The sequence below is a fragment of the Nannobrachium achirus genome (assembly GCF_963921795.1).
Source record: "Nannobrachium achirus genome assembly, chromosome: 3".
Lineage (NCBI taxonomy): Eukaryota > Metazoa > Chordata > Actinopteri > Myctophiformes > Myctophidae > Nannobrachium > Nannobrachium achirus.
In genome coordinates, this window is record NC_137812.1 from 55,373,820 (window position 1) to 55,387,346 (window position 13,527).

Consider the following 13,527-nt stretch of genomic DNA (forward strand, 5'->3'; position numbering starts at 1 on the left):
CTGGCCACTACCTTTCTATGACTTACTCTTTTCTAGTGTGTGCATAAAAGGTATTTGAGGTTGAGGAAAATACTCTGCATTTGAACCATCATATTAGAAACAGTATGCAGGTCCAAGTGAGTACAAACAGCTCACAGACCTCAACACGAAGCCTTGAGGAGGCAGGGATTGAACCGAAGGCTTTCCGATTCTACCTTATGAGCAACAGCTGCTCCAAATTTAGGAATTCACTTCTCAAGACTATTCTGTGGATAATTTTATTCCATGACTCTCAAGGACGGGGTTGTTAAAATGGATGTTATTGTGCTATTCACAATTAATGACATGGAATGGCATGCAGTTTAACATAACTTCCCATCAAAGCACTGTAATGGTACTGTATGCACTTGATGAAAAAGATTTCTGTGCATTAAGGAACACAAGTGCAATTCTATTCAGTACTCCTTTTGAGTCATGTTCAAATCTATGCAGAACATTCACTGTACAAATCCTGTGATTAATATCTACAACGCTCAGATCTGCAACGAGAGCCTGAATTAAATAAATGCAATTCAAATGCAAATGTCATAAATACAAAACAGGCTAAACTTAAGATTGAACAGAAATCCACAAGACTCAAATGTACTGATTTACTACTCATTCATTTAACATCACAATCAGCAAACCTCATTTTCACCACTTGCTCCATTTACAGTAGTAAGCCAAAATAAATAACTATAAGCAGACGGTGAAGACAAGAAAATCATTACATTTTAGGAATTATTTAGCCAATGCGCTTCACCAGGGCAACTTATGGGTAAGGGCTGTGTTTTGCTGATGGACAAGTGAGTAGTTGATAATGCATACTTAAAGGGAATTAAGCCCATAGCCCAAGAGTAATGGGGCAACCTCAAACAATAGCACCACCCAAATCCTTAATGCAACACTTTCAAGTTTAACTTTTATGTAACAAATTGATAATATTGACGGCATATAAGATAGAAGACATCATTTGGCTAAATGGAAACCATTGCTGATGGAAAAGATGGCTCAAATATGGCATAAGCACTAAGCACATATATTTTTTGTCCCACAAAGTCAAAAAGAGTTAACTACTTTGACAATTGAACCGTGGCAAACATCATGACATGGGTAGGAAATGGAAAATGGAACAAGAATGTCTTAACTGCTCTTTGTTAACCTGTTTATGAATAAAAATATTTACGAAAAAAAGGCTAAGGTGCTTAAGCCATGCATCTGCCATTGGCAAAAACATAAATTGTCTAAATTACTTTTCCATTAAAGGCATTTGCTGACATCCTTGTCCAGTGTATAATGGTTAGACTACTGCACACACCTGTGATCCTAGAATGATCAGTTTTGAAATTAGGGCCAGGTTAGGAATTTAACAAAAAGGGTTGGAGAAGTAAGGGACTAAACAAGTCTTTATCTGGACCAAATAAACAAGACTTATGGCATCGGATTTACATCAGCCATTTGGTTTATCTGATATTCTCTTTCAGAGTGGCTCACGGGTGAGCAGACATGGTGGTCAGTACTCGCCTCTACCTTTCATGCACAGGACAATCTATCCGTTATCCTGTTACTGTTTAGTGTGAGGGGCAAACCTGGTGAGCCACAGGATGAAGTCATTCAATTACTAACTACACTTATCTAAATGGCAATAAATACCTCTACCTCCAGTACTGTCAGGACTTTATAGGTTCAAACATCCCTATACTTATCTTCAGTTCCCTCCCTACTGGATATCACAATATCTGGGCTAAAAGCTTTATCAAAGGAGAGTTGGTGGACTTTGCTGTTTCCATGTTATTGAGAAAAACATACTCAATAATTAAACCTGCTATGAGGTTGAACATAGACATACTGTGTATCATCTTCTCTCTTATAGGGAGGCCTTATGGTTATCAGGTCATCTGAGAAACTGAGCTAAGAATAGAAATGAAAACAGCAGTTTGTCATTTCTACAGATAACATATAAGGCCACAAACACTTCCTCAAACAGATAGTGTCTGTGTGTAGGAGGGCATTAGGCTGGTTTCATAGTTGGCTGTTCAGTAAAGTCTCTAAAGGTATTCCTGCATTAACTAAAATCATATTCACTAAGCATTGTGCTCATAAGTTCTCTTAAACACAAAGATCAACATAAAACGAAACAAAGAACACAACAACAAAATAAAAAACACAGGCACATAGAACCATTAAAAATGGTAGCTTTGCATAGTGAACATCTATGTACAGATACACATTCTTCTTCTGCAACAAAGGCACCAGAGTTCAATGTCCAGAACAGAGAAGAAAGAAGAAAGGAACATAAATTAAGTGCTGGCCATTTCCACAAGAGCACTTCTTGGCTGATACTTTCCGTGATCTCACATTGCAGGACCTTTGACCGCACAGACATTCCGTTTTAACTCTTCCCAATTCAAAATTAGTATGTTTGAGGTAAAAACTTAAATTTGACACACTCATTCTTGATTTACAAATCTTCCAACGCTGATCTCAAACCTCAGGCTGATGTGTTCAAGATCTGACCACAGATCATACATTATATACGTGACCCCCTTGGCAACACTGTGTTAAACTCTTAAAGCTTAACTTAAGAATAATAAACAATTCAAGTACCGGTTTTCCAAGTCTCACTGCTCAGACTCAATCAAGGCTGCACCACTTTGGCTATTGATTATCAATGATAATCACTTGATGAGTTATCTATACTGTAGATTACAATAATATTGATAAATAATATAAATAATTGCAGTTACTAATGAACATTTTCACCATTATGTCTAAATGAATACATTTGATTATTTTAGTCAAATACCACATGATGATTACAGGTAGTCTTTAAGACTAGTGGGGTAAATTATTTGTACAATAGTAGGCCATTTTTGTATTTGAAATAAAATTGCAATTGTCATCCTCAGTGGCCATTCTAAATTAAATTAAATATATTGCAAACATGCCCAATGTTATGAATTATCCATTGTGGAAACTTAGGATCATGACAGACACCTAAACTCCACTAATTGTGTGGTCCTGACCTGGATGATCCTACACATCCACTCTATTAGTAGGGTCTCAAACCAAGGTTCTGTGAATGTTTTTTATGCAAAACAGATGTTTGCAATGGATTCAGAATCATGAAAAACCCCTAGTTTGACCCCTCATATGTTACTTAAAGCAGATACATTTTTTGCTTTTTTTTCCCTGTAATGTAAAGTTAATGGGACACCAACTAAATCTTTTATAAAGGGTCCATAGAGGTCAAATCAATCATCAAAACATCCTTGCCAGAGGATGGTCACAGAACCTTGGTTTGAGACCCTACTATATGATTGTGTGCCAAGCAGCAGACTATCAACAGGTGACTTGTCTTGGAATACCTACTCAGTGACTCCTCCACCCAGCGACCCACCCACTCCCGTCCCTCTGGACTCAATAGTTGATGGGGGGCTGGTAGCCTCCATCTCCCTGGGCTTGAGTGTTTGAGGTGAAGGGAGGCTGCTGGTAGACATCGGGCCCACCACTGGAGGGGTAGGCTGAGTAAGTGGTGGGAGTGTAGGGGGTCGGAGGGGTGTAGGAGGGGGCATAGGTTGCAGGGTACGGGGTATGGAGGTGATCTTGTTGTGGGGGCTCGGCGTAGGTTGGCACGGCAACCTCATCCACACCTCGGCGATACCGACCCAAAGCGAAGTAGGTCAGGATTGCCTAGATACAAACAGAGAGAGAGTAAGAAGAGGAAAATCAGCAAACACTCAAAGATGATGGGTTCTCTGCTTTTGGAATTTTGAGTTAGAAGTTACAACAATTCAGTGGTGAAATTAAACAGGCACATTTGTATCTGTGTTTATCTAGGAAGTACAGTACAATAACTGGGGCAGCTTTATGTCTTGTTTCACTGAAAACCTCCCATTCATTACAGTTAATGTTTGAAATGGAATTAAACTTCAGACCTATGGTCAAAACCAGCTCATGATTTGTCAGCCGTAACTTTCTTAACTTCGTCTTCTAGTAAAAAAGTTGAAATGCTGAAATCCTCAGACTTGTTCAACAAAGACAGTGGATTTAAGGGACTCTCTAGGTTCCATTATGGGGGTCTAAATTGACCCTTACAAGTCTGTAACTTTGACAGTGTACAAATGGAACCAAATGGACCCTAAAGAGTCCATGTGGTTCACTGTCAAAGTTACAGGGAGACCTTCAAATGTCAAAGTCTGAGAACCGCTGAACAAAGGAAAAGGGAAGCTGGTGCAGTAGCTGTCCTCCTCACCCAGGTGGCGATAGAGAAGAATGAGAATGCCACGGTGGCCCGTGCAGCGTCCTCTGGGATTCCACTGACGTCATGAGTTCGCCCCCACATGGTGGCCAACAGACAGAAACAGACAAACCATAGGAAGGTCCACACCCCTAGAACACACACACAGGTTTCATTCATGGATCAAATTACAGCCAACTGAAAAGGGTTCAAAGCCATACTGATACAATAAAGACACATGCATGCACACACAGTATCAAAGGACACAATACAGGACATCTGTCTATCCCTCCCTTCCCTACAATAGCCTGGCTTGAAGTGATGGTGCCAACATCTGATACAATTATTGCAAAGCAGTTAAAATGCTGCTCTGTTCCACTGAATAATTAACTGACTGTCAGCAGTCTCACGGACACTCAATGAATGCAAAAATTCAACACAACTATGATGATGATGTTGACCCCCCCACACTCCACCCCTCACAACAACTACTGACTGAATAATGTGAAATATGAATTACACATGTTACTATATAGCAGTCAAATGTCACATGAACTATCCACGTTAGCCTTTCTGTAGTCTGTATTTCAGTGTAAAACAGGAATTCCACTATAAAGGAAAATGTAAATCATTTTTGATAGGGGTATACTGTAAGTATCTGATTAAGCCTCCCTAAGTGGACGAGTAAAGTGATCTGATCTCTGCACAGAAATAGCAGCAATGTTAGGAACAAATTTGGCAGGTACACATAATGACGCATACCTCTAACCACATTTGATTTTAACATCTGGACACCTACAAAGCAACTACAGAGAGAAAGCAGCAAGTTGGGACATGTGCTAATAGCGTAGGAAGGGATATGTCGATACAGTGAGCTGACACTACTATACAAGAGAGAACGTCCTGCAAGAATTATTATTCATTATACTATATTGTTATTATGGTTGCTTTATATTTTATCATCACTTATTGTACTTATATAAATACATTATCATATGTGGTAGCTTGTAAGAGCCTAGATGTCTCAAAGCCTGATAGCTTGTTTTGTTACAGCCTGTATCTTGTTTTGTTACAGCCTGTATCTTGTTATGGTTCAGCATGTCCTTGTAGCAGCTAGTATAACTATGGTTTGAGACCTGTGCTCTTTGGCAGAACTACCGTACACCAGTGTTATTGTACTTCTCCCCATATTATCAAAAGCATAACCATCACCTCCAAGAATATTGTCTCGACTTCTATTACCTCATCGATAACTGATTGATCCAGAATTCCACAACATTTATGTGATCATGTCTTGCCACTTTAATTAACACAGACAGTTTTAACACTATTCCAAAGCAGACATGAGTGAAAGACCTATCACTTTGTTGGTTGAAATACTATCATTTGAGTTCACCTGAGAAGCCCAAGTCAGCCATGACAGCATACTTCCTCTCGTGTGCGTTGCTCATCAGTGGGAGGTAAGCATCCAGCAAGAGGAACCCCACACAGGCCAGAAAAGCAATGACTCCAATGCCCACAGCATAGTGGCACGCAGAGTCATTCTGGTTAAAGATGCACTTGGCCTGGGCACTAGTGCTTGGGTTTACATAGCCCTCTGTGGTTATGGAGGCAAACACTACGATGGAAAAGACCTAAAGGAGAAAGAAGAGAGTGCAAGATGTAAGTCAAAAGACAAATTGACAAGAAGAAAAACATTATCAAAGCAATGTTGAGTTTAGGTAGAACCCTCTTCTGACACTGTTAATCATCTTTACGATATCCAACATCCCAACAATAACTTGTCTCATATCACAATGTTGATGTAATATACACTATCCAGCCATAATTTAAAGCAGGGGTTTTCAAAGTGGGGGCCAGGGCACGCTGGGGTGCCGTGACAGCAGTCCAGGGGTGCTGCGATATAATTTAATAATATTTGGAATTTATTTGTGCACTTAAAAAATATTTGGTATAATTTTAAACTTGAAGTACAAAGTTATTTTCAGTCAGTTCTAACTAAAATGGCTATTATCTCAACTTTTTCCATGCAACATAATCTGTAAAATATGCCATAAATATAAGGTGCTGGGAGTGAAAATGATGAATATAATGTAGGGGTGCCTCGGATGAAAAGAAATATTTATAGGGGTGCCCTGAACCAAAAAAGTTTGGGAACCCCTGATTTATAGGGTATGCTCATTTGTCAAAGTAATTTATAATACGTAGCCAGCTGTGTATTGGGTAATACTTTGGAGTATTTTTTTTTCTTCTTTTTTTTCAGTCTGGTATTGAGGTGTGAAGAGCTACTGTTGGCCTGCCTGTGGTGTGTCTGTCTGCGATGCTTCCCTACTTAACCATGTGACCTAGTTCTCAGTGCAGCTGCCTGCCATGTGACAAGAGAAAGATGCCACCAGCTCTCCCAACTACATTCATTATGACACTACTGGTTAGTGAGAGGAGAAAGAGAGGGAGGGTATGCAGGGAGGGGAGGAGAAAGAGGGATTAGCAGGGAGAGAAAAAGAAAGCAGAGAGTGGGAGAGAGGAGAGATGTGGGGTTAGAGAGGGCAGAGGGACAGACGGGCCTTAAAATTCCACCTATATGAAAAGAGAGGAGAGGGAGAATTTTCCTATATGAAGAGAGAGGAGAATTTTCTGAGAGCTGAGAAGGGGAGAAAAACCATGTCATTGACAATCATGAATATCGCCTTGATAGAGAGTGAAAGAGTGTGTGTTTGTGTGAGAGAGAGAGAGACCATTGTGGGGTCAGAATAGGGGGGATTTCTAGTTTTTCTGTTGACAAATGGAAAGTAGAGAGGGGGCAGGGAAAGAAAACAATTCATGGAAATACAGAGAGAGTGAATGTGGAAAAGTGCAAACCGATAAGTGAAATTCCTGGCTGCCAGGAACAATAATTATCCTATGCCAAGTCGTGTGGATTTGAATGCTGTTGCCCCACTAATGGCTCTAGATAAATAGATGCACGAGGGATCATGGCCCATTTATTGTTACGCTTCAGTTATTTAGCTGCTGTTCTTATCAGGAGCCACTTGCAGTGAGTCGGCAGGTACAGATTTTCATTACGGGACAGTTCACTCCGACAACCAATTACCAAATTCCACTTTCCAATGCAGCTGTTTGGAAAAACTGCTTTATTCTGGGTCAGGTATACTGTATTGTGCCAAGTGGTTGACACTGTGTGGTAAACAGTTCTGTGGATGCTACTCTTTCCTATATTGAAATACACTCATTTCTGTAATTTGAATGGGCAAAGTGTGTCTGCCAGCAGTGCCAGGGGGCCCAACGGTTGGCTACAGTAGTGATTATTAAAATAAACTAAACTAAGCAAATGTTCATCCTAAATCCCATTGTTCTGATGTGAGGAGATGAAAGTGCGGCAACAAAATACCACATTTCTGTGGATTTCTCCTCAACATATTAACATCACGAAACTAAACTAGGTCACCAAAAACATTAGTTTCACGTCGTTATCCAGAGTACATACATGCATGCAATCTGTAAAGTTTTCCTTTAAGCACAAATGAGTTAGCGTAAATGTATATATTTAAGGAAGGCTACTGTATATTTGAATAGCCGATTTGATTTCAAGAAACAAAAATGTATAGCTGAACAAATGCCTTCTGCTATCGTGCTGGGGTTCCAATTTGAAGACTTGAAAACACAGGTCTAACATGTAATTTGTGTATGAGTCCAAAAAAAACAAACATTTGATATGGAATAATGACACCACATGACAAAATGAAACTGAAGTATGAACAATATTGATACCATGATATTATTCAAGCTTCACTGAACCTCACAAGGCCCTCTTGATTGCCACAAGTTGAGGTAAACTGCCCCACATGGTGAGCATACAGTATATAGTACTATGTGTCAGTGTCACACATTCACCAGCTGGGCAAAGCAGTGGGAGAACAGGTATCATTTTACTTTCCTATGAGCCCCCTGTTTACTACCGTCACTCATTCTTGCTTACATGCGCACACACATGCACTATGGCAACCAAGGTCAGATTCTGTCCAGGGTGCTCCCCTCTCTGTCTGTCTGAAGTTAGTATTTACATGTTAACACAAGCACACTCCCGTCTCTTGTCTGCCTGTAGTCAGTATTTACATGTAAATCAATCCCTTTAAGACCTGAGGCTGATTCTACCAATGCCTTCTAAATCAGTAGTTCTCAAGATTTTTTGTGCCAAGAACCCCCAAATCTTTTGAATATAATATAAATATTAATGTTACAAAAAAGCAGACAAGCTCACAGTGCAGCACGAAGTGACATGCTGTGAGCTTGCATATCAGCTATTTTTTAATATAATCTAAAATGACATGGATGCTTTCCCAGTTTTAATGGGTTAACACAAAGCACACTATCCAGGCTTTACTTTATCTCCATCTCCCAAGAAGAAGAAAGTGAAACTGTAACTAAAGATTCACAGGGTTGATTCCTGTCACAGATGCTATGATGTCATTCTATGAACATCAACATTCCTTTGAGCATAACACTGAAAACACAGAACAAGATGCTGTGTTTACTGTTCAGCCATTGTGAGTTATTCCAAATGAGAGCGTCAGCTAAATTACTACAATAGGAAATGTGATTATGTTAGTAGCCAGGCGACTTGCTAGCATAATTGTGTTCAATTACCGTACTATACCATGCTACAGGCCTTAGGGTTAACCCATAATGTAGGCCATTTCTGTTTTTGGAGCTGTGTGCAGCTCCCTATACGTGGCTGTGTGGGTCTGTGTGTGTGTCTGTCTGTGTGTATGTAGCCTGACTCAGCCTGACTTCGGCGCGTAACTAGTCCCACAGTTTTGCCACCACACACTCGCGCCATATGTCAAATCGACCGGCTTACTCGGGAATCGTGGGCTAAGAGAAAAGTTGTATCGTTTAATTGATATTAATTTATTAGTGAATTAATTTTCCCCATTGACTTATAATGGGAATCACAAAAACTCACATTGAATTATTTTTCCCTCACAAACCATTGGGGCTACAGTTTCAAAACTTGAAGAGGAGGTTCATAATGCAGGCAAGGATTAACTGAAAAAGAATTACATCATTCGGCCTCATGGTGGCGCTATAACAGCTCACTTTACGTTTTGGCTTATAACTCTTGAACCGTAGGTCGGAAAATTAAAATTATTTTTCCCTGGATTCCTTGGGTCATGACGCATCTCCCCATATAGGCCACGCCCATTTGCGTCAGGATAGATTTTCCGCCATTTTGAATTTGCTTCAAAACACACTTTTTGCTCCTTTTCCTACATATTTTCTCCAAATGTCACAAAAATCGGTACACATGATCTATGGACTCATGCGATAAACATATTCAAAGGATATTTCGATAGTCCATACCGTTCTTCCGTAACAGGGTTCCAAAGTTAGCGGGAGGAGCCCGTTTTGTAAGAAGTAGCCATAAATCAGAAACGAAACATCCAGTCAACACCAAATTTTAACCACAAGTCACGGGTGGGATATTCAACAAATCCCCAAAAGCATTTCCAGTTCGACCCATAGGGGGCGGCAGGGCAGGCAACCACACTCGCAATTTCCCAAATTGCACATTTTCTAGTTAGTGTGGTTGCCCTAACAGGGCAACACACTATAGTTCTAGGGAAACTTTATTGGAGCTGTGTGAAACACAGGCTCCCTATACGTGGCTGTGTGGGTCTGTCTGTCTGTGTGTGTGTGTGTCTGTGTGTGTGTGTGTATGTAGCCTGAACTTCCTAAACTTCGGCACGCTACTAGTCCCACAGTTTTGCCACCACACACTCGCGCCATATGTCAAATCGACCGGCTTACTCGGAAATCGTGGGCTAGTAACTTGCTAAGAGAAAGGTTCAATAGTTTAATTGATATTAATTTATTAGTGAATTAATTTTCCCCATTGACTTATAATGGGAATCGCAAAAACTCACATTCAATTATTTGTCTCTCGCAAACCATAGGGGCTAGAGTTTCAAGACTTGGAGAGGAGGTTCATAATGATTTCAAGGATTAAATAAAAAATAATTGTGTCATTTGGCCGCATGGTGGCGCCATAACACCCCACTTTACGTTTTGGCCTGTAACTCTTGAACCGTTGGTCGGAAAATTAAAAATATTTTTTCCCTGGATTCCTTGGGTCATGACGCATCTCCCCATATAGGCCACGCCCATTTGCGCCATGATAGATTTTCCGCCATCTTGAATTTTCTCCAAAACACACTTTTTGCTCCTTTTCCTACGTATTTTCTTCAAATGTCACAAAAATCGGTACACATGATCCACACACACACACACACACACACACACACACACACACACACACACACACACACACACACACACACACACACACACACACACACACACACACACACACACACACACACACACACACACACACACACACACACACACACACACACACACACACACACACACACAGCTCCACTTCACACGGGTGTGATTTTTGCAAACTATGAGGCCAGAGTTCTATTAAAGGATCCTGAACATATTCTTATGAAAGCAAAATAAATTATTACGTGATACATTGATGATTGATTATTTTTGTTTACAAATGTGTTGATAACAAAAACTAGCAGAAAAGCATGAGACAATAGTAGTTCATAGAATATTGTCAGAGCAGAAATAGAATAAGCCAAACATATTGATATAAACAATTCCTTTAACAGATTCAAAACGAATGCAGAAATCAACTTGTTCAATGTGTTAAGTGTGATCTGTGCTACGTGTGATCCAGAAGTTCAGCTAGTTCTAACTGCATTTGTTTTCCAATGTCTGCCTACCATGTTTTATCAAAGATGCGCTCCCCACGTACCATCATCCATTCAGCTGCTTCTCTCTGCTTTATAGTTTACTGTATGAAGGCATGTTCTGAAATGTCTAGCATGCACTTTATCAGTAGTGCTACATGAAGTGTTGATTGTTTAAAGAGGCGGTGCCATGATCCCCCCCCCCCCCCCTCCCTAAAACATGATGATCAGGTATTATGATTATAATAGGAGGAAGATCATTTCCAAAAAAAAGTGAACAGAAAGTGTTCAAATTATGTTTTTATGTGGCCACACCCACCACCAGTTCATTAAGTATGCCTGGTTTGCAGGTGGGTGGTGACCCAGCTGAAGTTAGCCACACCCACAGTGTTGGGGGTATGGTAAAGGGGAAGGGGTTGATTATATGATGTCATTAACTCAGTGTTTTTCAGTTGGGCCTTTTTGACTCAGAGGCTTTCAGCTTTTAGGAACTTTAACCAACAATACACAGGGAAGGCACATTTGCACATTATAAACCCACCCCGTGGTCCATTAGAGTAATGTTAACTTCATAGACAAATGTTAACTTCATGGACACATACAAAACAGAAAAGGTACAAAACTATGGCACCACCTCTTTAAGGTTGGGAAACCCCTGCTGCATCACAGGTCTAAGAAAAGCCCTACCCAGGCCCAGCATGTAGGCTACTTTATACTTGCCATTTGCCAATAGTGTATTCTGATTCTGATATGGTCTTCTGATGTAAAGCACTTTGAAAACTCTGCTTTTACGTGCTATATTCTAAAGATTATTGTTTTATTCACAATTATTGGTGAAATATTTTCTTCTACACAGCAACATTTGTGTTAATTGAACAGTGAAAGTGTAAACATTCACCACCAGTACTTTCAGAGTTAAATACTTATGTGGTTGAAGCTCAGGTTGGAAATCCCAGAGCACTCCAAACTCAGGTTGGAAATCCCAGAGCACTCCATTCTAACCACAGATAATGATCTATCCTACATGACCTGTCACCTGCCATAGCAACAACTGACAACAACTAAACATCCAAGACTTTAACTGTAACATGATAGGGGAGTATATATTCTAGTCTTTAAGATTAAGACTAGATTAGTGTATAGCTGTATGTCTACCTAGTACCTACACTGGCCACACACACACGCACACACGCACGCACACACACACACACACACACACACACACACACACACACACACACACACACTTTGTTAATGGAGACGGCTTCAAGCCTTTCCCACGTAGACAATCACAAACGGCAGTCTGTTTTAAAGGTCAAATGCTATCACTTTAAGTTAAGTCAGACTGTACAGTGAGCAAATTATGGTGTTAAATATTACGGGTCTGCGGTAATGTATTTGCAGTTTCAGAGTTAATGCAGCAGTTACAGATTTCTCAGGTTGTGTATATGGCTGTGTCTGTGTGTTGCGCTTGTGCTGTGCCGTGCCGTGCTGTCACTGTGCACGCAACACGACACCGCGGGGGGTGAACTGAAACAGGACTGGTTAATAGCAGCCCGTTAATAAAAACATTAAGGAACAGGACTAGTTCAAGTTGGTTACTAGCAGCGTGTCATGAAACATTACAGAATAGGACTAATTGGTCTAATTGAATAAAAACGCTGGCAACATTAGAATGGGACTAGATGGTTAATAAATAACGCCCTTCTAAATAATAACATGACAGAACAGGAACTCAGGTGACTCAATAAAAAACATGACAGATTAATTCCGGGAGTCGGCGTTTCAACAAGTCTGTGCGCGCACCTGTTGATTTAAGACCAACTCTAGTTGCGCGTCCGTTTCCCCAAAATGTTCATAAAAATGTGTAGTCTATTAACTCGAGACTTTAGCTTTTTATATCGCCGTTTGTTAAAGTGTATTAGTGTGTTAAGAAAAAGTACGTGGCGTGTTTGTCCCTTCAAACTTTGACCAGTGTGGATATTGTGTAATTGACTACTATGCTCTGCGCTCCTTCATCATGACTCGTCAACTCACCCAGCTCAGCAGCCGAACGATGGTCTGCGGTTGTCGGATAAACTTATGCAGGTCGAAGCCTCCTCCTGCGAGCGACGCACCGTAAGCACTTGCACCGCCCGTCTCCTCCATGTCTCCCCGAGAAAAGTATTCTCCCGCCCGCTCCTCTGCGTTTACAACGCCGCGATTATATATTCACTGACAGTTTAATGACTTGCTTTTCCCCAGCGAGCCTCTGCGAATGCAAGCGCGAGGTGCATCCGTGAAACCGCCTCCGTAAAAAAAACAGCAGCCTACTCGAACGTTAAAACAACCACAATAATACAAAAAAGAGCTTCCGGTAATATGTCAAAATAAAATTATTTTTGGCGTTTCATTTAAAAAAACAGACACACAATTGATTAAACACACATATTATAGCACTCTTGATTTAAAATAAATAAATAAATTATCCTCAGACTTTGGAATGCATATGTTGGCCAATCAAGT

General features: G+C 40.4%; 1 protein-coding gene across 1 annotated transcript; it reads right to left on the bottom strand.

Annotated features, from left to right (window-relative positions):
• Nucleotides 1-687: 687 nt before the first annotated feature.
• Nucleotides 688-13,260, bottom strand: syngr2b (synaptogyrin 2b). Its single transcript, XM_080722100.1, has 5 exons — nt 13,060-13,260; nt 5,655-5,892; nt 4,274-4,410; nt 3,391-3,711; nt 688-2,256 (listed from the first exon to the last, which is right to left on the bottom strand). The coding sequence occupies exons 1-4, from the start codon at nt 13,168-13,170 to the stop codon at nt 3,439-3,441; spliced, it is 759 nt and encodes a 252-aa protein (XP_080578226.1). The 5' UTR covers nt 13,171-13,260; the 3' UTR covers nt 688-2,256; nt 3,391-3,438.
• Between the last annotated feature and the right edge of the window lie 267 nt (nt 13,261-13,527).